At 38.8% G+C, this 22,362-nt stretch overlaps 1 protein-coding gene across 3 annotated transcripts; it reads right to left on the bottom strand.

Moving 5' to 3' along the window:
* Positions 1-430: 430 nt before the first annotated feature.
* On the bottom strand, positions 431-22,252 carry cd4-1 (CD4-1 molecule). Of its 3 annotated transcripts, none has more exons than XM_036538195.1 (10): positions 22,231-22,252; positions 7,794-7,863; positions 7,478-7,642; positions 6,866-7,018; positions 5,445-5,672; positions 4,301-4,699; positions 2,808-3,062; positions 2,476-2,582; positions 1,127-1,179; positions 431-531 (listed from the first exon to the last, which is right to left on the bottom strand). In XM_036538195.1, exons 2-10 carry the CDS (start codon positions 7,849-7,851, stop codon positions 501-503), a joined length of 1,449 nt encoding a protein of 482 aa, XP_036394088.1. In that variant the 5' UTR covers positions 7,852-7,863; positions 22,231-22,252; the 3' UTR covers positions 431-500. The 3 variants fall into 3 exon arrangements, with proteins under 3 accessions (XP_036394088.1, XP_036394087.1, XP_036394089.1); XM_036538194.1 differs by lacking the exon at positions 22,231-22,252 and adding an exon at positions 10,972-11,024; XM_036538196.1 differs by lacking the exons at positions 7,794-7,863; positions 22,231-22,252 and having other exon boundaries at positions 7,478-7,682.
* Between the last annotated feature and the right edge of the window lie 110 nt (positions 22,253-22,362).

The raw sequence follows: 22,362 nt of genomic DNA, 5'->3' as shown, positions 1-22,362 counted from the left end.
GTGAGAGAGAGAGAGAGAGCGACACAGACTAAGGCCTGCTTCAGATCAACAGCAGCGTGAGGGAGAGCATTTTTGCAATTCTGGACTCTTCATACAAATTCGAGTAACACCACACTGTCTGTGGAGGACCGTGGGATAGAGCAAGAGAGCAGTGTAACATGGGTAATGCGTAGACATGTCAGGTACAATCAACCAATGAGAAGGAGTCTCTGGGAATGGCTGTCCAGAAAATATGTATTTATTTATTTACTTGAATTTAATAAAAAATGGAAAAAAAAAACCCAAAACAGAAAATACAGGTTAAAATGCAACACGTTATCAAAAGTATGTACATATATCTATAATGTTAAACGGTTATCTGTTTTATTCCATTCTTAAAGTAGTAATACAATGCACATATAAAAAGAAAATATATATCAATGCATGGGTATGTATATACATTATTCAACAAAACTGAAGTGTCCTCTGAAACAGGCAGTTCCTCTTTTCCCACTGATCCCTCAGCTCTTGTAGAATCCTTTTACTTGAGGGCTGAAACACAGGGAGAGAGATTAGACAGTGAGCGGGGAACAGAGGAAGAGAGAAAACTGTGTCATGGCACTGATCCCTAAGCACTCCCTGTACTCTGTTAGTCTGTACAGTAGAGCAACATGAGTCATTTCAGGCATTGCAACAGACTGCTGTCTGCTGCATCTCATAAAAATAATGTTGAAATCACACACACACACAAACAAAATAGAATATACGTGTCAAACGCACAACTGTGTTTGAGAATGTGGATCTGTGAAATTACTAGGAAGGCACCGGTTGTTAAAAAAAAACAGATGAAAAGGAGAATTCTGGGAGAGGGATTTAAGGCGATAAAGAAATCAATGGGAAGAGAATTTTTTTTTTTTTTAAGTCAGAGGGTACGCTTTCACAGAGGAACGTGTAGAGGAGAAACGGATTGAGGATCTGGACAGAGGAGATAGGAGAGCGCACACAGCCACAAAGCCGGAGAGATGAGAGAAGAAAGAAACGCACAAAGATGAAGAGATAAGCACGGGGATAAAAGTGGGAAAGAGCAGGAGAGATAGATGTCAGGTGTGAAGGAGATAGACTGCACTACAGGCAGGGAGGTACTGACTGTTTGCAGCGGCAGTATTTGATCTTGCGTCGTCTCCGCCTAAACATCATATTCTGAAACAGACCACAGACACGCATGTTAACGTCCAGCACCCACCAACAGTGACAGCCTGGATTGCCACACAGGCAAACCCAACACGTACCTGGCACCTATAGCAGTCTGAACTGGGAGTGCACAAACTGAAAAATAGATCTTGTTTTTCTAATCCACATGAATACATGTTAAAATAAAGCATGAAGATATCAATACATATTCCTATGAATATAAGTATATTGTAATAATACTTAAGGCTGGTTTAGTGGTAATTAACAAAAGACATGATCTTCATGAAACATGTTATATAAACGTAAATTGATGGGCATTTACTGTGATGTGATTTAAATGCCAATGTACATAACTGGCAAGCTAGCAATTAATTCTATGGACAAAGAACAAAATGTTTCTGTTACCCAACATGCTTTCATTTGATGACATAATTGATGGATTTTTTGAGGATGTTCCTTAATTTCTGATGTGTCATGTGCTGAGTAATCACTTCCCAGAAAGGCTGACTCAGCAAAACACGTCAGCACAGCAGGTGACTCTGCAGCTTTTGAACCGCACAGTCAGAGGTCTCAGCTTTGCGCAAGACTGTGCAGTCGTGAGTGTAATCTGTTCCTTGTTTGCAGTCCGGGTGTATGAGCTCTGCTCAGTGGGTTGTTGGAGGCATTGTGGGGCATTGGACTTTTGTTGCTGTTAAAATTTCACCACTGACCATTGAGTTATGTGTGAGGGAAACACCAGCTACTGTCATCAGCCACATACACCTGATTGGCTAAACTAATTCTACTAGGGATTAGACTACTTTAATATAAGAGTTACTGCAGCAGTAAGAGCAAGAGCATCTGCTAAATTCCAACAATGTAATGTACTTATAGTGTAATCTCTTCCAGAGAAAATGTCCAGGTGGTATTGATTTTATTGACTTGCCAGTCATTTCTCATATAACATTATTTAACTGTTATGTGGCTATAGTAGTTGGATGATATTGTAGCAAAATCAATTGGCTCAGTAGCAAATGTCTTGTCTAAGGCCTACATCCTCATATCACATTCATGTTTCAGTACCATGTAAAAAGAAAACAGAAGACAAGTTCAATATCGCTAGTACTGTTTTTCACAGCAAAATTAATGGTTTAATTAATGCACTAACTCCACTCACACATCGAAAATGATCCAAACTCCTACTGCTTTATTCCCTATTTATGACCTCTTCAAGCAAGATGAAACTACTTTTGCGCATATGCATGTGTGGAGGATCATTATAGGAATAATAGATGACACTGTGTGAGGTAAGAACAGTGCCTTTACCTGTTTACGTCCTCGTACGAAGATCACAATGAGGATGAGGATGAGGACGAGGACGACCACTGCCCCGCTTATCGAAACCCAGAGCCAAACGTTCACAGGTGCCCGCACTGTATAATCACACAAAAGCGTCAACGCTAGGAACACTGCCAACTTCTTGCACGGTCATATTATACCCGCACGCTGCATTCCCAATACAAGCAAACTCCCCTTCCTCACCCCCCAACAATCCTCCACTTCTTCTCTCTCTGTTTCCCTCAGCACCCTGCTCTGTTCCCCCTGCCCACGCACCGATCCTCCCGGCCCCGTTCTCCATAGTCCCTCTCTCCCCTCACCTGTCCTCAGGATCGTGTATGCACTGGTCAGCACCTTGGACCCTTTCCTCAGTTCACACAACCACGTCCCCTCATCTTTCTTACGCACTCCGGGGTGGGACAGAATCCATGAACTGAGGGAGTTGGAGAGGATCGTTGAGGGGTAGCGAGGGATCGTCCATTTCACCTCCAGGTCACTGGGTATGGGTCGGCCCAAGGTGCAGGTAATGTTGACAGCCAGGCCCTCCTGTACGGGGTTACTATGGGATGACTCCACTGAGGGAGAAACAGGGTGAGAGAGAGAGAGAGAGAGAGAGAGAGAGAGAGAGAGAGAGAGAGAGAGAGAGAGAGAGAGAGAGAGAGAGAGAGAGTAAAATGCATCACAGTGCATTTTACAGCCAAGGTTGGCACAAAGCACCGCACAAAGGTTTTCTAGAGCTAATCAAAAAGCAGAAACCCTCTGAGCCAACTTGTAGGATAATGAAAATAATTCCCTGGATCCTAGCAATGAAACACTCAAGTGAAGCTCGTGTAAAATATTTCAGTATACAGTAGAAACCGCTTATAGAGATCACAGTTATAGTGATCAACCGCTTGGATCAAAAAGCTTGGGACAGAATCATTCCTATACAAATACTGTTTAAATAATTTGCTTATAGTAATCAAGTAGTCCGCTTACAGTGTTCATTTTGGGAATTTTTATACATGACAACATATGGAAAAAAAAAAATCAAAACTACAGTAATTCTTGCAGCAACAAAACTTGGTGTTCCTCAGGCTACTTTGTGTAGTCTACTCAACCAACGAGAAACAGACCTGGCTGCTAATGATGGAGGCAGAATGCACACAGGGAAAGCACCTGTGTGTGAAGCCGCCCTCGTCAAGTGGATGAATATTTTACTAATAAGTTTGATTTCAAACTCTGCTACCACTTCGGCATTGATAGCCTACAGTTTATTTTCAGTTCTGTTTTACGTTTTGGGCTATAGCCTAATTATAATTTGGACTACAATAAGCTATATTTTATATACAGTACTGTACTGTATTATAGTGTATTTCAATTATACAAAGTTCAGTAATTTAATTTGTACAGTACTGTATTTTGAAAAGCGTTTGAAACAGCTGTACTGTATTTCGAAAGAGTCAATAAAATTCAGTAAATAGCTACGTTGTCTGTTTCATTACTTTATATTCATGTAATAAATATACAACTGTCAATTAGATGGTAATCTGCATGAGAAACAAAGAGAAAGAAAAAAAATTGGTTATAATGATCATTCGCTTATAGTGATCAATTTCACCCCGGCAGACGCGATCACTATAAGCAGTTTCCACTGTATTTCAAATCTATAAATATTTCACTTTATTTCAATGCAAAAACTAATAAAAACTAGAGACATATATACTAAAATGAAGTTCAGGCCAACAAAACATTAAAGACAAGCTATGCTGCTAATCATTTCTAGTTGCAGAAAGAGAAAGGGGGAGAAGTGGGAGGGATCACACCGACTTACCTCTCAACACCTCCACCTGCACGCTCCTGCTGAGTGTCACTCCACCTTCAAAGCCTAGAGTGCAGGTGTAGATCCCCCCTTCCTCCCCGATGTGCTTCACTATGGAGAAGTTGCAATACTCGAGGCCCTCCCCCAGGGCCGACTGGTTGACCCAGGAGCCCTGACTGTCAAGCCATTGCAGTGGGGACCCCTTGGAGAGGGACAGAAACGGCGGGGGAGCGCCGCGCCCCTCTTGGGCGGGGTCCACTGAAAAGGGGGTAAAGCTCCACTGACCGTTTTGGGGTTTAAACCGTGACAGATGTGATGATTCGAGACAAGAGTGCAGGGCACAGGGAAGGAGAAGGGGAGAAGTGAAGCTCCGGGAGGTGTAGATGAGCTGGGGGAGAGAGGTGGAGAAATCTACGAGAGACAGAGAGAGAGAGAGACAGAGAGAGAGAGAGAGACAGAGAGAGAGAGAGAGATTTAATTCATTATAGTGCTATTTGCAGATTACACAAGGGCACCTGGCGAGGTGAAACACAGAAATTAAGTGCAAAATGGTGACAATAATTGAAATTTTAAATGTAAAAGACTGCAAAGTTATAAATAGATTGACAGATTGCCATCCTGTAGCACAAGAGGGGCAGCAACTGATTGACAATCATTGTAAAAAAAACCAACTAGTAAAATGAAACAATAACAATATAAACTCCAGTTCAAAATTAAAACGTTAAACTCAGTTTTCACAGAAGCTTGAATACAAGTAGTTGAAAACTTTTATTAGCCTAGTAGGGTCTAATCTGACACAGTACAGTGTAGGAAAAGGGAAAACCCACTTCAAGGTTGAATCCTCCAGTGTTACATTACTGGCATTTAGCAGATGCTGTTTTTTCTAGAACAACTTAAATAGGTTACAGTTTTTACATGTCATCTATTTATATAGCTGGATATTTACTGAGGCAATTGTGCGTTAAGTACCTTACTCAAGGGTACAGCAGTGTCTCAGCGGGGAAATAAACCAGCAACCTTTCAGTTATGAGCCTTGCTCCTTACTACTATGCTACACTGCCGCCCCCGGTAGCCCTGAGCAAGATCCTGTAGAGTGTTTGTTCTCTGAGAGAGCAAGACCCCTAAAGGCAGAAGGCAATGGGTGCGGGGTACTCACCCACGACAGCGACAGAGACGGTGGCTTCGGCCTTCTTGCCTTGGTAGCCGACTTTGCACTTCCAAACTCCATGGTGTTGCTCACTTACATTTTTCACTGTGGTCTTTTCACTGGTGTAATCAGTCCCCCGAGGGGACGTCCACACTACACTTGTCTCAGCTGGACTTTTCTCTACATCACAGGTCAGTGAAAGAGTCTGCGTGGCCAGGAGGACAGTGGAGGGTGGGACTGATGGAGAGAGAAAGAGAAGGAAAGTTCAATGAGAAGAGGGAGAGAGAGAGACAGACACAGAGAGGGGGGAGGAGAAAGCAAAGGCTGAAACACGTTAAAACAGTAGAAAATAAAAAAATGTTTTTATATGCAAATGTACTGCAGAAATGAGTACTTTTAGGGATTAAATGTATGCAGAACAAAAGCTGCCAAACTCAACTAAATGAATCATTTTAATGGAAATAAAGTTATCTATGTATTTATGCATTTTAATGTTTAATATCTATTTATTTAACTAATACATTGCATCGATCAGAGAATTTAGCGAACAAACCCATAATTAGTTTGCCATGCAATGCAGACATTGAACACTGGGTGGCGACACAGTGATACATGTCGCTCCACCCTCATTCTTCAACACACAGGAAGTTTTGTTTCTGTGTTACTCTCTGACTGCAACACTAATCTGTATCTTGATTATATATATATATATATATATATATATATATATATATATATATATATATATATATATATATATATATATATATATAATCAATATAATCTTTAAATAAAATCTATTTATTTTTGGTAGAAAATGGGTACTTGCTTGATTGACCCAGGCCTAAAGTAAGAATAGAATTTACTTAGTTTTAGTAGTGCTTGTGTCTAGTCTTGTTAATAAGTAGAATGGTTTTAGTCTTATTAAATATCATAATTCAGAATTTCACCATTGCTTTTATAATGAGCATTTAAACATGAACTATTTTTTTTATATAGGGTTTCAGTAAGAACTACATCTACAGTGCAGATTTTTTGGTAACAAACATGGTAACATAGTTTCCAGTGGTTGTTTGAGTAAAAATATCTTTTTTAAATGATGGCAAAAAAACTGAAATATTTTATGTTGTTCCCATGAATGAATTAGACTGTACAGATACTGTTTTGCTCATCAGTTGAATAAGTGGTATAGTGTAGAAGATTTTTACAGTATAAGCTTCCACCACCCAAACTTTTCATTTTGGAATCTCAGGCATCTCATAGCTTTCCCAAACTAATGATTTTGTAGGCTACCTTGTGTCATAATTTTCATATTTGTATTTTCTAAATGATCCTACTTTAGAATAAAATGGCAGTCACAGATCTGTTTTTTTTACCTTGAAACAATAAAGTAAGAAATGATTTATTTGATTACACCTGCCTCTGGTTACCTGTGATCTTGTATAGTCTGTATATAGTCTTCTCTGTCTTTGACTTGTCATGTATCTCACACTCGAAGACACTGAAATCTTCAGGTATCAGTCTGTTGATGGTTAAAGATAAACCTGCGTTTAACACGGACACTCTGTCCTTTATCCACGAGCCTGTCAGGAAGAAGGAAGAAGGTCATGCTCTCACATGATACTGATGCCATTGAAGCGGACTTGATTTAAACACAGGTACTGAGAAGGAAAGGGACGCAAACATACCAACATATGGGTGAAATGATGTCACTCCCTAAAGCCACTCAGTATGGTTATTTTTACTTATACCTGACAGCAGCTTGAGCAGGTAAACATTTGTGTCCTGTTTATTAGAATCCAAATGGCAGATTGCACAATTACCCCCAAACTCACACACACTCACACACATAAACACACACACACACACACACACACACATACACAGACGTATACATGCACACAGACACCTAGACACCTAGACACCATATACATACATCCCTGCACACACTCGCAGACACACACACACACCCATATATACATGCACACACACACACCATGCACATACATTCACACAAAAACAAACAGAGCCCAGTCACTCACCTGCGGCTAGCATGCCCATGGGGTTATATGAATACACATTTTTAACTTCTCCGCTTGCTGACCTGAAGTTCCAGAAAATTCTTGCTCGATTGCTCAGCTCTAATTTTTTCTGGAATACAACAGATCCCCCCACCTGTCCATAAACAATCTCTTCAGCTGCAGCCTCTGAGAGAGAAAGCAGAATAATCCCCATATTAAATTTCATTTAATTTCATTTCCAACAAGCACATCACCAAATGACCAAATCTGACACTGTCACAGTGCAATATTAAAAAAAGACAATTGTACTTTTCCAGAATTGCTGTTGCGAACTCACGTGTTGTAAATATGACCGTGGTGATGAAGATTACAGATTTCATTGAACAATATTCCATTTTGTCTTGGCGCTGAAAGGAAAAAAAAGACCATCATAAATCATTTTATCAAGTAATGAATGGTGTAGTACTGCAGAGAATATGTGGAACTAATGCTGGTAAATGCTCATGATTACATTATAACAAAACTCCAAATTCAGTGATATTATTTTTGTATCTTACACAGAAAGTCTAATATGAGGTACCATTTTCAGTAGATTACATATACATTTTTATCACTTAGCGGCTGCTTTTATTCACATGTGAGCACATTTAACATAACATTTACATAGTCACCAAGTTGCTCCTTGAAAATCCAAAAAACTATCAAATAAAACTAAACCAAATAGTAAATAGAAACTGCGATTGATAACAAAAATTGATAAGATTTTGTTTTCCTTCAGGTTAACATAAAATAGCTCCTGTAGAACGAAACTAAGAAATGGGAAATTCTTATCAACACTACAAAGAGTAACTCACTACCTCTCAAAATGCATTGCATGTCCATTTCAACTTACATGATTTCATCTATCTAAAAATATATTGCTCCAAAATTACACAATATTGAAAAATCATAAATTCAGTTGTCAAAATTGAATTACTCTCCCTGACTTAAGCTTGTAAAACAGTCACAATGTTACGGTTTTGAACTAGGTTAAAGACAATAATTAAAAATGTTTTGATAGATAAGATAGAAAAAAGGAAGAACACAAATAGATAAGGAGAATAAAGGCAGAGACAGGGTGGGAGGAGAGCAAAAATAAGAGAAAGAGGGATTGTGTGATCATTATGATAGATGGGGTTTGAGGTGGGCTTTGATTCAGATTTTCTAACAGCAGAGGAGGTGAAGAAGAGACATAGAGAGCTAGAGACTCAGCTCTGTGGTGGGCTCTGATTTAGAAGTCAGAAGAAGGCACACAGAGAGCTCAGTGGTGGGCTCTGATTTCGCGAGATGTAGATTCTTATCCCGTCACCTCTTCACCTCCCCCTCTCCCTCACACCCCCTCTTCCTTCTCTGTTCCACGAAAGGCGGATTTCTCCACACTTGAAAAGAAGGTGAAGAAAAAAAAGACACCCACATTGACTTCACCCATGTCGTATGTGCTACTGTAGATGTGCACACGCCGCAGTGATGTCTGTACAGTGACTGGTGTGTGTCGGTGTGTGTGTGTGCATGTGAGTGTGTGTATATGTGTGTGTGTGTGTGTGTGTGTGTGTGTGCAGTCAATTTTTTCTGCATTTTTTTTTCTCGTTTCATGATTTATCCACAACCACTTTCCATATTACACCAAATGCACGCGCTGTAATCCACATTCATCAGAAGAATTATAAAACTCAACGGCAGGTATGAGTATCTATACCACTACACCACACCTCCATCCCTTCCCTCTTTTTCTGCCTTTCGCTGCCTCCCACTGTTTAAGGAAGTTCATTGTGGTCACAGAGCAAGAAGACTTCTGCCTGTGAACTGCAGAATGCCCCATTTATCTATTTTTTCTCATTTCTTTCTTGTATTTGTGTTTTTTAACAGTTTATACCCTGGCATCGGATTTTATTACCATTGTTTATCAATGGAATTAGGCTCACAAGCGATAGTTACAGTATACCTTACTCAATGTCCATAACGATTCCCTCCTTACTTGACAGATAATGTGATCTTTAAAAGGCTTTGTCTCTCATTCACTGTCTCACCCATAGTCTCAGTATTTTAGCACCAGCCCCTGTTCATTAAATTTGAGAATGCGATGTCTTTATTCCTTTTTATTTACCCCATGGCTCACTTCATCTTGACCAGGTTCACGTTTGTTCATTTTTTTTTTTCTGTACTACACTGATCGGACACCAGCTTGTTATCTGCTGAGCTCCCTCACCCCCCAATGTACTGCATTCAGAGAGGCAGACGAACTGAGAGCTGGTGAAGAGGTAGCAATAGGAAGTGCGAGAAAGAGGAAGCGAGAGAGAAGGAGAGAGAAAGAGGGCGAGAGAGAGAGAGAGAGAGAGAGAGAGAGAGATGAAAAGATGTAGAGATACAGAGAGCGAGAGATGACACCTGAGCAGCTAACCGAGAGCGGCAGATGATCATGCTTGTGGTAAGAGTGGAGGTTAAACAGAAAACGGCAAGAGAGGTGAAGGGGAGGGAATAACACAGAATCCTTCAGAGAAATTGCAGTGCCATTCTAGCTGTCACCATATTCCCAGGCCTCTCTATGTACACAAACTCAGGGCAGTGGAATAAATACAGGCTAAGTCTGATTGATTGCTAAGCTAGTGTTATTATTTCTTATCTGTTATTACTGATTTATAACACCATCCGATAAATTAACATATATCCTTGATCCTACTTCTAAAATAGGATATATATTTACATAGGAAGTATACTGGGTATATATATATATATATATATATTGAAATGATGTAAAATATATAACATGAGAATGAAACTGTCCAGAAATCATAAATGCATTAAATACATTGTCATAGGAAACCTTTGACAGAGTTTGAGGTAGTGTGGTGTATAATATTTCGGTGACATGATTCTGTCCCAGACCTACAGCATACGTCCTATTTACACAGATGACTATTACAGAGAGTAATTCTACTGTGGAATAAATAAGAACACAAATAAGTAAGCAGGTTTTAGTGACTTGTAGTTTTTCTTTTGGTCCGCAAGCACAACAAAAAAAAAACACGCTTTGGTCCAAATTAGACTTCTGCATATACGTAGAACTGGTCTGTATACTGTCAAGTTATGAATACATTAAAATCTTTGTAGAATGAAGACCTTTAATGCAAAAGCATTTACGCTCATAAGCTGAGCAGCTCCAACAGGCCTTAGAGTGGACTGACGTTTGATCACAATGACATGTAGTTAGTGACACAGCTTTCAAATTTATATATGGATATTTGAATCTATATAAATTTGCTATAAAGTATTTATTATCATGCAATGACACGATAAGCGTTTTACACAATATTTTGTAAAAAAAAAGTAATGTTAATCAATTAAAGGAATGGTAATCATTCACAACATGAATCTCATAGAAATCATCAAATTATTAACATTATCAAAGGTAACCAAAACAAAAGAAATAACGCTGTCAATAAAGTAATCATTGACAGTAAGTGTCACAGTATACTCACAAGTAAGGGTAGTTTGTATCGCATCGGTATGTCCCACTACAACCTTCAAATGCTGAACGGATATCTTTACTCGCTTAAAAAAATGAGTTCCTATTTAAACAGGGCTGACACCTCCCCTTAGCATGATTGGTCACTTATCCAGCATTGTTTTCTGATTGGCTAGGGACTTCCGGCGTAACCATCTGGACGGTTTCTTCAAGGCGATCGGGGATGTGTGATTGGTCAAAACAGGCATGGAAAATTTTTGCCTTTAGGGTAATCAAATTAGTTACTGCGAAGTCATGCGATCCATTACCGTTATTAGAATTAGAATAATAGCAATAATATTTTTACTTGAAAAATCACTGCTAGTGATCTGAAAATATAAACGAAAAGAATTAAAAGTGTATTTTTTTCCAACGGTTTTGCCCCTTTTTTTTTTTTACCATTGAAGACATAAATAAAAATGTAGAGCCAGTGTTGGATTTAACCTAAAAGTGAGCACAGTCATTTTTGAATACTCCTGTATTATATGTCATTGTTAAGTGTGTATCGTACGTGCCCCCTTAGAACCATTGCGTTTTTAAGTAACAAGACAAACGAAGCGTAAAACTCAAATTGTATTGTTCAACTTATTTCGAGTCCGACTATGGATTTCACTATTTTTACCTATTAATGTCAGATATGCAACTATTCACCAACTTTATGTATTAATATTAACATTCTTGACAATCTGTGTTCGGCCCCGTAATACAATATCTAGGCAAGGATATAAGGCAAGCTTAGCTACCAATTATGTATTCAGTATTTTAAACTAAATGTTTTTTTCTGTCACATGAATGGCTTCTAAGGATTTTAAGGATTTAGTTTTTTATCCATTTAGTTTTTAAATGGATAAGAATACCATCTGAATTACAAATTCGGCATTATACAGTTTATTTGTTAGCTTTCTACACGGCTTTCCATCCGGCCCTTGACTATCATGTAATAACTCTGTAAGCACACTGGTATAAATACTTACAAATAAGTTATAAAAACATGATGTGAAAATAGGTGCTGTATTTGGAAAAGCGCCCGGTTTCATTGTTTCTATCCTAAAAATGACAGTCAGCATGAACATATATTTTGCTGATGTAAGTATGCTTTATCTTTATTAGAAGGTTTGAACCAGGTCATGCAAGCTTTGAACACCAACTGTGTGTAACAGTGGCCCTGAATATGATAAAAAAAATATTCAACAAAGCTATAGGTAGCTGCCTAAGAATTTTATCACAAAGTGATTCCCTTTGGTTCACAGTTGAACAGTACAGATAGGGTTAATGTTAGGTTATGAACTTATGACTACATTCATGGCAGTGGTATAACATTTGTATAAACTGTAATTTGCTACAATGAATTAATTTTTTAAATTTATGATATTATGGAGTGCACTGTAGATGTTCAAGTAGACAATACACAGTTTGATTAACACAGTAATTAATCTATGTCATGCGTATGTAAAAGTAACATTGACATGTTCGTTTCTTCAGAAAAATGAGATGTCAGGGTGTTTCATATTGTTTATAGAGGATCTGTAATCACTTAGATCACATCACAAAATATCAGAGCATACGATTCACTCTCAATCTCTGTTTTAAGATATAGTGAGGGTTAGACTAACCCGCTTTGACGCACCTGAATCCATTACGTATAGTTCAACAAGTGATGACATAACTAGCCGAGCAAAAAAGCCCAGTTAGAATCAGAAATCCTTTTAGATTAAGTTTAGAAGATGGATTTTATGATATTCTTGGCCATTTAATGTCTCTCACGTAAAGACTGCTCTAAAAATTGACTATGAATGAACAGCGCAATGTTATAATCACTCTGTGTTTGTGCTGGACTTAACCACCTTACTCAAGAGCTGTGTAGTTGACACAACACTGTTATGATTAAATTACAATATGATATTAAATGTATGAAGATATATCAGTAAAAACTACATACACTTTATGTTATTGATATATTATGACCTTACGTGAGGATTGTAACTTGTTCATAAAATCACACTTAATGTTGTATAAGGGGATCACTCATAATTCCAAACCCACCATTAATGCAGCAAAATTACTTTGAAATATGTCTGTTCACATGTCATGAATAGGGCATAACTATCATATTCCATTGAAAGATTTCCTGATTATATTTCTTGTTGGACATGTTGTTAGGCCGTGACAGCGACCTATTTCAGCAACTGAGCAAAACCTAACTGAGCCTTATTACCATGAATACATAAAATGGTTTATTCAATATAATTTGTAATTATTTTCACATTAATACCTTGGATTTTTGGTTTTCAACAGGGTTTTATGGTGCAGATCCATTTAAAATATAGTTATTTGAGCGTGGACTGTCTGACCTGCCGCAACACGCATATGCGGGAAATCCAGACCAGACTTGCAAATTCATCTGGTCTAATCTGGATAATTTTGTCTTCACAATTTAATAGTTAACACATAAGTCACAACATGCAAAATCAGAATTCTAATAAGTTAATTTTTCCGAACGGAGAAAAACAAAAATGCTCAAGTGGGCATCTGTACCTGTGTAAAGAGGCCGAAGGACGTAACTATTTAAGAATCACACTGATAAAATCAAGATAATTTTTTGAGATTTTTCAAGATAAGTTTTTTTCCAGACAAAATACTCCACAAGGGCAAACAATTTCATATTCTTCAGGTGATAGAGCCGTAAACAGCTGAAGATCCAAAAAATGTGAACGATAAAAATGCGTGAGAGAGGGCGAAAAGATACGGCCTCAAAAAGCTAAGTGTCAGTCTTTAAGCATTCCGCCACTGCGAAGCATCTGGTTGCCATGGCGCCTTGCCAACGACCCCAGCACAGATGCAGAGGGCCGTGTGGCTGGCTGGGTGGGGGGGCTCTGCAGTGTCGCCTGCACACCTGTGTTTCAGGAGCGTGAGTGCTCCCCCCCTCCCCCCCCCCCGCCACTGCGAGGGGCAGCTCCGGCTGCGTGGCCTCGATGCACAGGGCCACGACACCCGCCATCTGGAGCCCCTCTATGAGCACTTCCTCCCCCCTCTGTAGCACACATGTCACTCCAACGCAGCGACGCTGCCCGGGTTCACGCCAGCCTTCTGGACACTATGCTGGAAGCTGGGAGCGCCATCTTCTACCCTCTCACTGTTGGGGGATTCGCCATTTTCTTACACTGATCCTGTTTTAGTAGCGCTGGAAGGCCACCCTAAAGTGTTCACTCCTCAACATTCACTAAAGCTTTGCAGCCGATACTGGCATGTAAGCATCAGTGAAACCGTATTGTGATGTCCCTTTACAGAGACGTCCTCAAGGCTTGAATAGTATACACTACTTATCTCCCCTTGCAGGACCTTAAGCCACTTGCTGGACACTACATAAAACTGACACAGGAGAGGGGAAGGCACAGTGAGGGGGAGTGTGAGGGCGGTTTGAGGAGAAAAACCACATGAAGGACGAAACAAACATGTCGCTCACTTCACATCTCTCTCGCTGAGGTTTCCCCTCTTTCATGATCTGTTTTTCTGCCGTTCTTTCTTCTCTGCCATGAAAAGGACTCGGCCTCTCTCACGCTCTGGGTTAAAACTGCTCTACCCGGTTGCCAGGTGAGCCATTACCTTGCGAACACGCTGGATGCATTGACTCTCTCTGTGCCGTATTGTAAAAGATGACAATGTTTAGGCAAACAAAGCAAAGCGTAAAGCAACAATTTATCCTCTCCTACCTCTCTGTATCTCTCTCACTTTCTAATGGAAAAGCCCCACTGGGCAGGGATTCCGTGTTAGTCAGACAGCCTAATGAAGGCGGGAAGGTACCGCACAGTGGCAACTGAAAGGATGACAAGTGAACCGAAAAGACCAAAAATAGAGCAAAGGAGAGAGGGGGAGACTTTCGAGATGTCCCCTGCTTTCAATTTGTCCTCCCCCTCTTTCTCACTCTCAGCCTGTGTCTCCCTTTCTCTCCTGTCCCCACCACTTCAGATGAGTTCCCTGGCTACTTGTATATGCATTGTTCCACTGGTTTTACAAAAAAAAAAAACCCACATATGGATGTTAACAGGTGAAGGAATCAGAGACTGCAAAACTCACAGGGTAAGTGAGAGAAACGTATGTATCCTGTCTTTTAATTTTTTTTTTTTTGTATGTCACTTTTAAAATGACTTTCTTAAGACAGAATTATGCAACTACCATGTTCTGTATTTGCATAGCATTGAAAATATAAACAAGTTAAATGTCAATGGAAAGAAAGACGGCCAAACCCAGACTCATGACATTTGGTTTTCAGATAGCGAAAATGAGTGTTTTTGGCATTTCACAATATTTCACGTCTCTCAAAACCATGATCTTTTGCAATCATAACCCTGCTCAATAACCACACCCCCACTTTTCTCTCTCTCATTCTATGTTCGCATTAGTTACTGGATACACCCTTCCGCTAACCAAAAATGGGCTGGAATCAGTGACATTTCAATGAGGTGCTTAATATTAGCAGGAAGAAATAAATGAATGAATGAAAACGAATGTGCATACCCTACTGGAACTTATGAGTTAAAACTGTGAGTCATGACTGCGTGTGTGTGAGCGTGTGTTTGTGTATGTGTGTGTCTGTGTGTTTATGTGTGTATTGGTATAACTGAAATAATACATATATCCACGTACATCATACCCAATGTTTTATTCAACTTACAGAAGTTAATCCTTGTTGGATTCACACTGCAGTGCTTTGTGCTATTACTGTTTAAGCGTGTATTTGTGTGTGCCTGTGTGTGTGTGTGTGTGTGTGTGTGTGTGTGTGTGTGTGTGTATTGTAATAGATTATCACCATTTGGTGTGTGTCAGCACTGTATAGGGCACAATGGAAACACGAGAAGGAGGAAGAAACGTCAAAAAATGTTTCAGTTTCTCAGTGCAGAAAGGAGACAAACAGACGTCTATGTTTCTTTCTTTCCGAAAGTAGCAGGGAATCCTTGTGTCTCGTTTTTAAAAGATACTCCCTCGCTAAACATTTACAAATTTCTGAATTCACAGAAGGATTCACCATGCTCGGTTTCATCAGCCACATGTTCAAGCTTTCCTACACTCAGTGTACAAGGCTACTCAACTTCAGTATCCACTTAATAAAGCTGTCTTTTATTTAATGAGAGCAATACCCCAGTGACATACAGTAAGTAAAAGCCAAAATGTCTTGAAACCATGGTGAGGTCAAGTGACAAGCTGTGTGAAGGAACTGAGAACCCCAGGGGAACTCCAGATCTAAACACTTTCAGCTCTGCCATTCTTAAGTTCATGAATGAATGTTCTAATAAACACAGAGGTAACAGGCATAGCCCTTTTAACACTCAGCTCAACAAAGTTGTTTTGATATGGTGGAAAGACTACCAGCAAATGAGAAGAGAAAATAATGGTTAACTTACCTGCAGCCATAAAGTATCAAAATTATTACACTACATTACATTATTGTCATTTAGCGGACACTCTTATCCAGAGTGACTTACATGGATTACATTTTTTTACATGTTATCCTTTTATACAGCTGGATATTTACTGAGGCAATTGTGAGTTAAGTACCTTGCCCAAGGGTACAGCAGCAGTGCCCCAGCGGGGAATGATTTCTTGCTGCCATTTATATGTATATCATATTTTGTCGCTATTGACAATAAAGCTCATGTTTACTGAGAAAATTTTGAGTCCGCTTCTGGAATACAGAAATATTAGTTCCAAAAATAGAATGTAATCAGTCTGCCACTATCAGATTCCGAGAGGCATGCTAAGATAGATCTTAAAACCTTTCAAAATAACATTACGATAAATGTAGTGTTAGAATGACATTTCAATTCAAAACTGCTATGTTTATGACCTTGAAAATGACCCTCATAGACATCATCTCATCATATCAACTTCCACTGCAAAATATGAACTCGTACAAATGCAATGCGGACATTTACAAATCCATTATGTGATTAACTTACTCATAAGGAGGCAGTGGAATAAGACTATTAAATATGTCTTATTCAGTTACCATTAACGTAATGTTACTTCTTCCTGTCCAAATTACCCTTCAGGCTCTCTCAATCTGATCATATAACAACATTTTTAATTGGATAAATAACTCCCTCCCTCTCCACTGCAGCTGCGGTGTGGTGAGCGTTCTGGTGCAAAATGGCTGCTGTACATCACCTAGGTGGGTAGTATACATTTGTTGTTAAGGTGAAAGTTGTTAAGGTGAATCACCTTCCCTCACTGTGAAGTCCTTTGAGATCCGTCAGATACTGTATGAATGCAGTTATTACTATTAATGTTTATATCATTATGCACCAAATAATGTTCACAGTGACACATGGTTTTATCAGCCAAATAAGATTAAATCTATGTCCTATTTGTCGGTCACAACCAATAGTGTACGAAAGGCAGAGTTGTTTATGGAACCCAAAACATGCTGCTGATAAATTTATTACTGCATTAACCTTGTATCTGTGACTACAGGTCAAGGTCCACCTTGACCTTTAGTAGCTCTCCTCAATCGTCGAACATTACTGGCCTTAGATGTCTACTTAGTAAAATATTCCAACGAAGAAAAGAAATAAAGAAACTAATTAATGTTAATAATAATTCTGTTTGTGCTTTTAGTAAAAAACTGTGCTTAACCCTACTATTTCCCCTGGGGGAGCTGGTCTTGGGTAACCCCTCAATTCCAAAACAACAGAACAGCTGTAGTTTGGACAAGCTAAATTTGTGGGAAAGGGTGGGAAAAGTTCTTCTATAATGCTTTTTTACAATTGAAATTGTCACAAAGCACTGAATATGTTGGACAGTGCATTTCCCAGAGAGAATAATAATAAAAAACTGAATACCCTGAGCCAGTTTTTGCTCTGTTATTCCCACATTAATTTTGGTACAGATTAAAAATGATCATTTTGAAAAGAATGCAGCCTTCCTCTGTATTTTTTTGAATGGAGCACCTTTTGTCTAGGCTGTTAATTGTTTAATTTCATTAGTATGCAGTGTTCCTCTGTGCTATTTGAACAGAACACCTTTTTCTAGGATTTCAATCCTTTAATTTGATTAGCATGCAACCACCCCCCCGTGTTATTCGGACGGAGCACATTTTCTAAGGTTGGATGAGCATAAATCCTTCCTACGCTTTTGTGGATGTAACATGTTTTCCAAGGTTTCAATCCTTCTTTTCATGACTGTGTGCCTCTTCCTCAGAACACAAGGCAGTTTTAACACCCTCACAGAAAAACAAAGGGCTGCTACTAAAATAAGTGAAAATGTTGTGTAAGACTTAAATTAATGTTATACGCATTCCTCAAAGCTAAGGACCCAGTGCCATAGAGGATAGACTGTGTCCTCTAGTGAGCGATATACATTGTTTATGAGCTTAACCCCATTTTATCACAACTGATGTCAAACACACCTGAAAAAATCTTTCAGAAACAAATTAATAACGTCTTGCATTAGCTCCAGCCTGACATAAAATTCCACAAATTATACATTTTAATTTTGTTTTTATTCTACATATATGCAGTCCTTCACTGACTAAAAATAAAAAAATAATGTGCATATAGGCAAGCTCGTATGTGTGCTGTGGTGTTACCGAACAGGGGCTTGTAACCAAAAAGTTGCGAAATTTCCTCAGCAGATATACAGTGGTATGTACACATAGATAACATGAAAACTGTGAACTATGTAAGACCATGCTGGATAAGAGTGTCTGTTCAGCAGCTGTAATGCAATACTGATAGAAATGAATTTGGCAACAATCGCATTTTAGGTAATGTGACAAAGAAAGGCACCACGCTGGTAACGTTTCAGGCAGGTGTTCAGGAGATTCAACAGTGTTTGTCCTTTTTTTACGTCAGCTTTTAAATGTAGACACCAAAATCCCCAAACTGGCGAGGCAGATGTACTTGTAAACAAGCCCAATACTTCACAGAGCTGAAAGAGCTGGGTCTTTATAATATGATCAGATACAGTACATAGAAGCATACAGTCAGATAAATGACAATGTCTGGTATGTAAACACTGCACAGTGCGCTTGTGTCCAGAGCGCAGAAAACACGGTGAACAAGCTGTTGGATATTGTGTGGTGCAACACAACCTGAAAACCTTTGTCATTATTGCTCTTTGACTGATTGTAGGCTCAAGGCAAGCACAGCAGTGGGCATGTAGGTGAATGCCCCCCGACCTCCACATGGGTGGCACTATGTAAGGGTACACTAGGCTTGTAATCAAATGTGCGGAGCACTGCTGTTGTACCCTTCTGCAAAGGACAAAGCCTGAGCTGCCTCGGCAGATATGAAGGAGTGGCATGACAAGTAAAAACTCTATCTGTCACCTGTTAGCACTATCTGAGCCACCATGGCATTGCCTAAGCCACTAAACAGTCATAAGTGCACTTCTTTGCTTGCGATAACCTTCTAGCACACAGTGGGGACACATCTGTGTTTGTTATCATGTTTATTATCAATTAAACTATCGTGGAATGAGTCTCGAAGGTGATACTTTTTTACCTTTAGAGATTAAATGAACCATTCTTTATCCAAGTATATGGTGGGAATAATAATCAAGGGGGACCCAACTATTTCCAGTTATGAATAAGAATATATTTCTTTGTAACGTATGTATATTTCAAATAATATGAAAATGGAAACCTGTAATAAGTCAACTGTAAATAAATCAAGAGCAAGAAGTATTATTGAAAATGCCTTATTTTCAAGCTTAAAATGTTTACAGGGTTGCACAATATTAGAATGATGCGATATCCCCCTGCAACTAACATTAGCTGGCAATCAAACTAATGTCGCTATTGACAGAGAACCACCATGGGGACAATGTATATAAGAACTGTACTCTGCTTTTTCACTCTGTATGAACGCTTCCAGCCATGACATGTAAATCCACACCAGTATCTGTAAAAATTAAGTAATATTTAGCATATGTACTCTACAGGGACACATCTTTAGCATTTTAGAATGTTCATAAACTTTCCAGCGTATAGAAACTGCTTGTTATGCAACTTTGGTAGCCGTTATATGCGGCATAATATATCCTGTAAAAATCGGAACTTGTACGGTCATTCACACTGTTGCGGTTCTTGCAAACAATGATTTATTTAGCCGAAAGTGCAGACATACACTGGGTTTTAAAAGGCAGGTTCTCCTTACAATCAAGTGGGTGATTTCTTTGCTGATATGGGTCAAGGTACAGGTACACAACCCTTTCTTTCGCATTAAATAGTCCATCAAATATGATACCACTAACCAGTCTCTGAATTCTAACGTTTTTTACTGTCGTGTTTTGGCTGTTGTATTGATTGCTTTTTTTTTTACTTAGACCCCTAAAATCCCGATGCACAGACACTAACCGTTAAAAATGTGTCTTGCACAGTAAATTGCCCAAAAATAATAACATAGGCAAATGATGTTTAATAAATGCACGCAAATTAAGCTCTCAAACACAGTATTGTTCCATGTGTAATATACTGTATCTGACAGACACTGGCAATATGGCCAAGCAAACAATGTACAGGTATTCAGCATGGTGACATTCAACAAATAGCAGCCCATCCTCCTATTGTCTGACAGATAACTTTCATGAGAGCGATATGTGGTCCATAGTGAAATGTCTAAAATGAGCTTTAAGCAAATTAAGCAATATGACAAATGTCAAGAGATTGATCATTTAAAAGAAGGTAAATATGTAGCAGGGATTTACAAATATTATCAATAATCTCTATAAATATATCAACATACAGACATGCATATTTCAGTCCGAAACCCGATGTTTTATAAATTATATCAATATAGGACATAAAATCTACATACTAACTAATGAAAAAGCCTACCATGTATGCCTAAATGCCTAAATTTACTGCAACTGAATAACAGCTTGTCTTGTATACACTTTTAGGCCGCAATTGATTAATAATAAAAAAAAAAGTCTAAAAATGATTATAATCCCAAAAGACGTAGCTATGATATGAAGCAATTTCACATTAAGATCCTTCCAATTTATGTCATAGATTAGGACACGCAGAGAGGCCTGTTAAAAAGGTGTCATTTGACCCCCCCGGCCCACACAGGACATACTCCTGCCTGTCTGTGCTATGTCACGGTCATTACCACAAAGGATACATTTCCGTGTGTTACGACTGTACAAGGTATCAGAAACAGGTCATCAAAACAAGGCCATCCTTGTCTGTACATTTGAGAAATGTTCACTGCTGTATGTGTAAATTGTGTTTCTCACACACTCATCACTAATGTTAACACCTTGTTGTTATTTCTGTGTGTCTGTAATATTAAAACTTATGCCATCTCATATGTAAATGTAACATAAAGTGGGACTTGAGTTTTGTGAGAGAACTATACTACACATACACAAAAATGAGATGAATGTATTATGATTTTATGATACAGTGAACAGTGAAACATATCATAAAACATAAACCATTTCTTAACCTTGCTCTATCAATATATGAATAAAACATCAAGTATTTGCTTCAGAATGGATGATAATGGGAAAATGGTATTGGTATTAATAGGGATTTTATGATACAATTCAAGTCTGTCAACAGTGAAACATATCATAAAACATAAAATGTTTCTTAACCTTGCTCTATCAACATATGAATAAAACATCAAGTATTTGCTTCAGAATAGATGAAAATGGGAAAATGGTATCATTTCCTCTCAGTGTCAGTTATGTTCAAAATGTCTTACTTGATTGCACTTGGATCTGCGAAATGTATTCAATTCAGTCTGGTCTACACATGGTTAAGTGTGCGTTTGTTATTGGTGGCTAGCACTTCTGTTTTATCCCTGTTCATAATGTGCTGAATTTCAAATCTAAAAGACAGTCCACGGCATATATTCTTCATAGAGGTATTATTAATAGAATTATGATGAAATAATATGCTCAACATCAGCAAATCCTTGGTCAAGGCCTTGTTAATCATCACTCCTTGTTCTCATTTCAACCTGGTTTCCATTCTCTTTTTTTAATCTTTCTTAATGTTTTTATCAGTATGTTTCTCTTTTCCTTTTTTCATATCCCTCTTCTGATATTCCTGTGTTTATCTCTGGCCCTCTGAGCTCCACGGCCTCGCCATTTCTGTGTGGCATCTGTCAGTAAGCTACCACTGCCTATTCGCTCACTGCCCCATCACCACTCACGAGCTCAATCAATGAACATGCCTTTCTGTCAAATGGTGGGAGAACCGATCGAAAAGCAGCACTGTACTTACCTAGAGTGGCTGATGTGTTCAGTGCAGTGCACAGCTCTGGTCTGACATTACTTGCTCATCACACATAGTAGTACACACTCACAGGAAACCATGTCATTTGATCCCCCTCCCTCCCTCCCTCTCTTGCCCTCT

This window comes from Megalops cyprinoides, chromosome 10 (genome assembly GCF_013368585.1).
Source record: "Megalops cyprinoides isolate fMegCyp1 chromosome 10, fMegCyp1.pri, whole genome shotgun sequence".
Lineage (NCBI taxonomy): Eukaryota > Metazoa > Chordata > Actinopteri > Elopiformes > Megalopidae > Megalops > Megalops cyprinoides.
This window is presented reverse-complemented; position numbering and strand designations above follow the sequence as displayed.

Excerpts from the sequence above, each read along its gene's own strand:
- cd4-1 (XM_036538194.1), bottom strand. The coding sequence starts at position 10,995 with ATGCGATACAAACTACCCTTACTT. Across the intron at positions 7,864-10,971 it reads GATACAAACTACCCTTACTT|CGCCAAGACAAAATGGAATA; the intron begins GTGAGTATACTG and ends TTTTCCTTTCAG. Across the intron at positions 532-1,126 it reads AAATACTGCCGCTGCAAACA|CCCTCAAGTAAAAGGATTCT; the intron begins GTCAGTACCTCC and ends CCTGTGTTTCAG.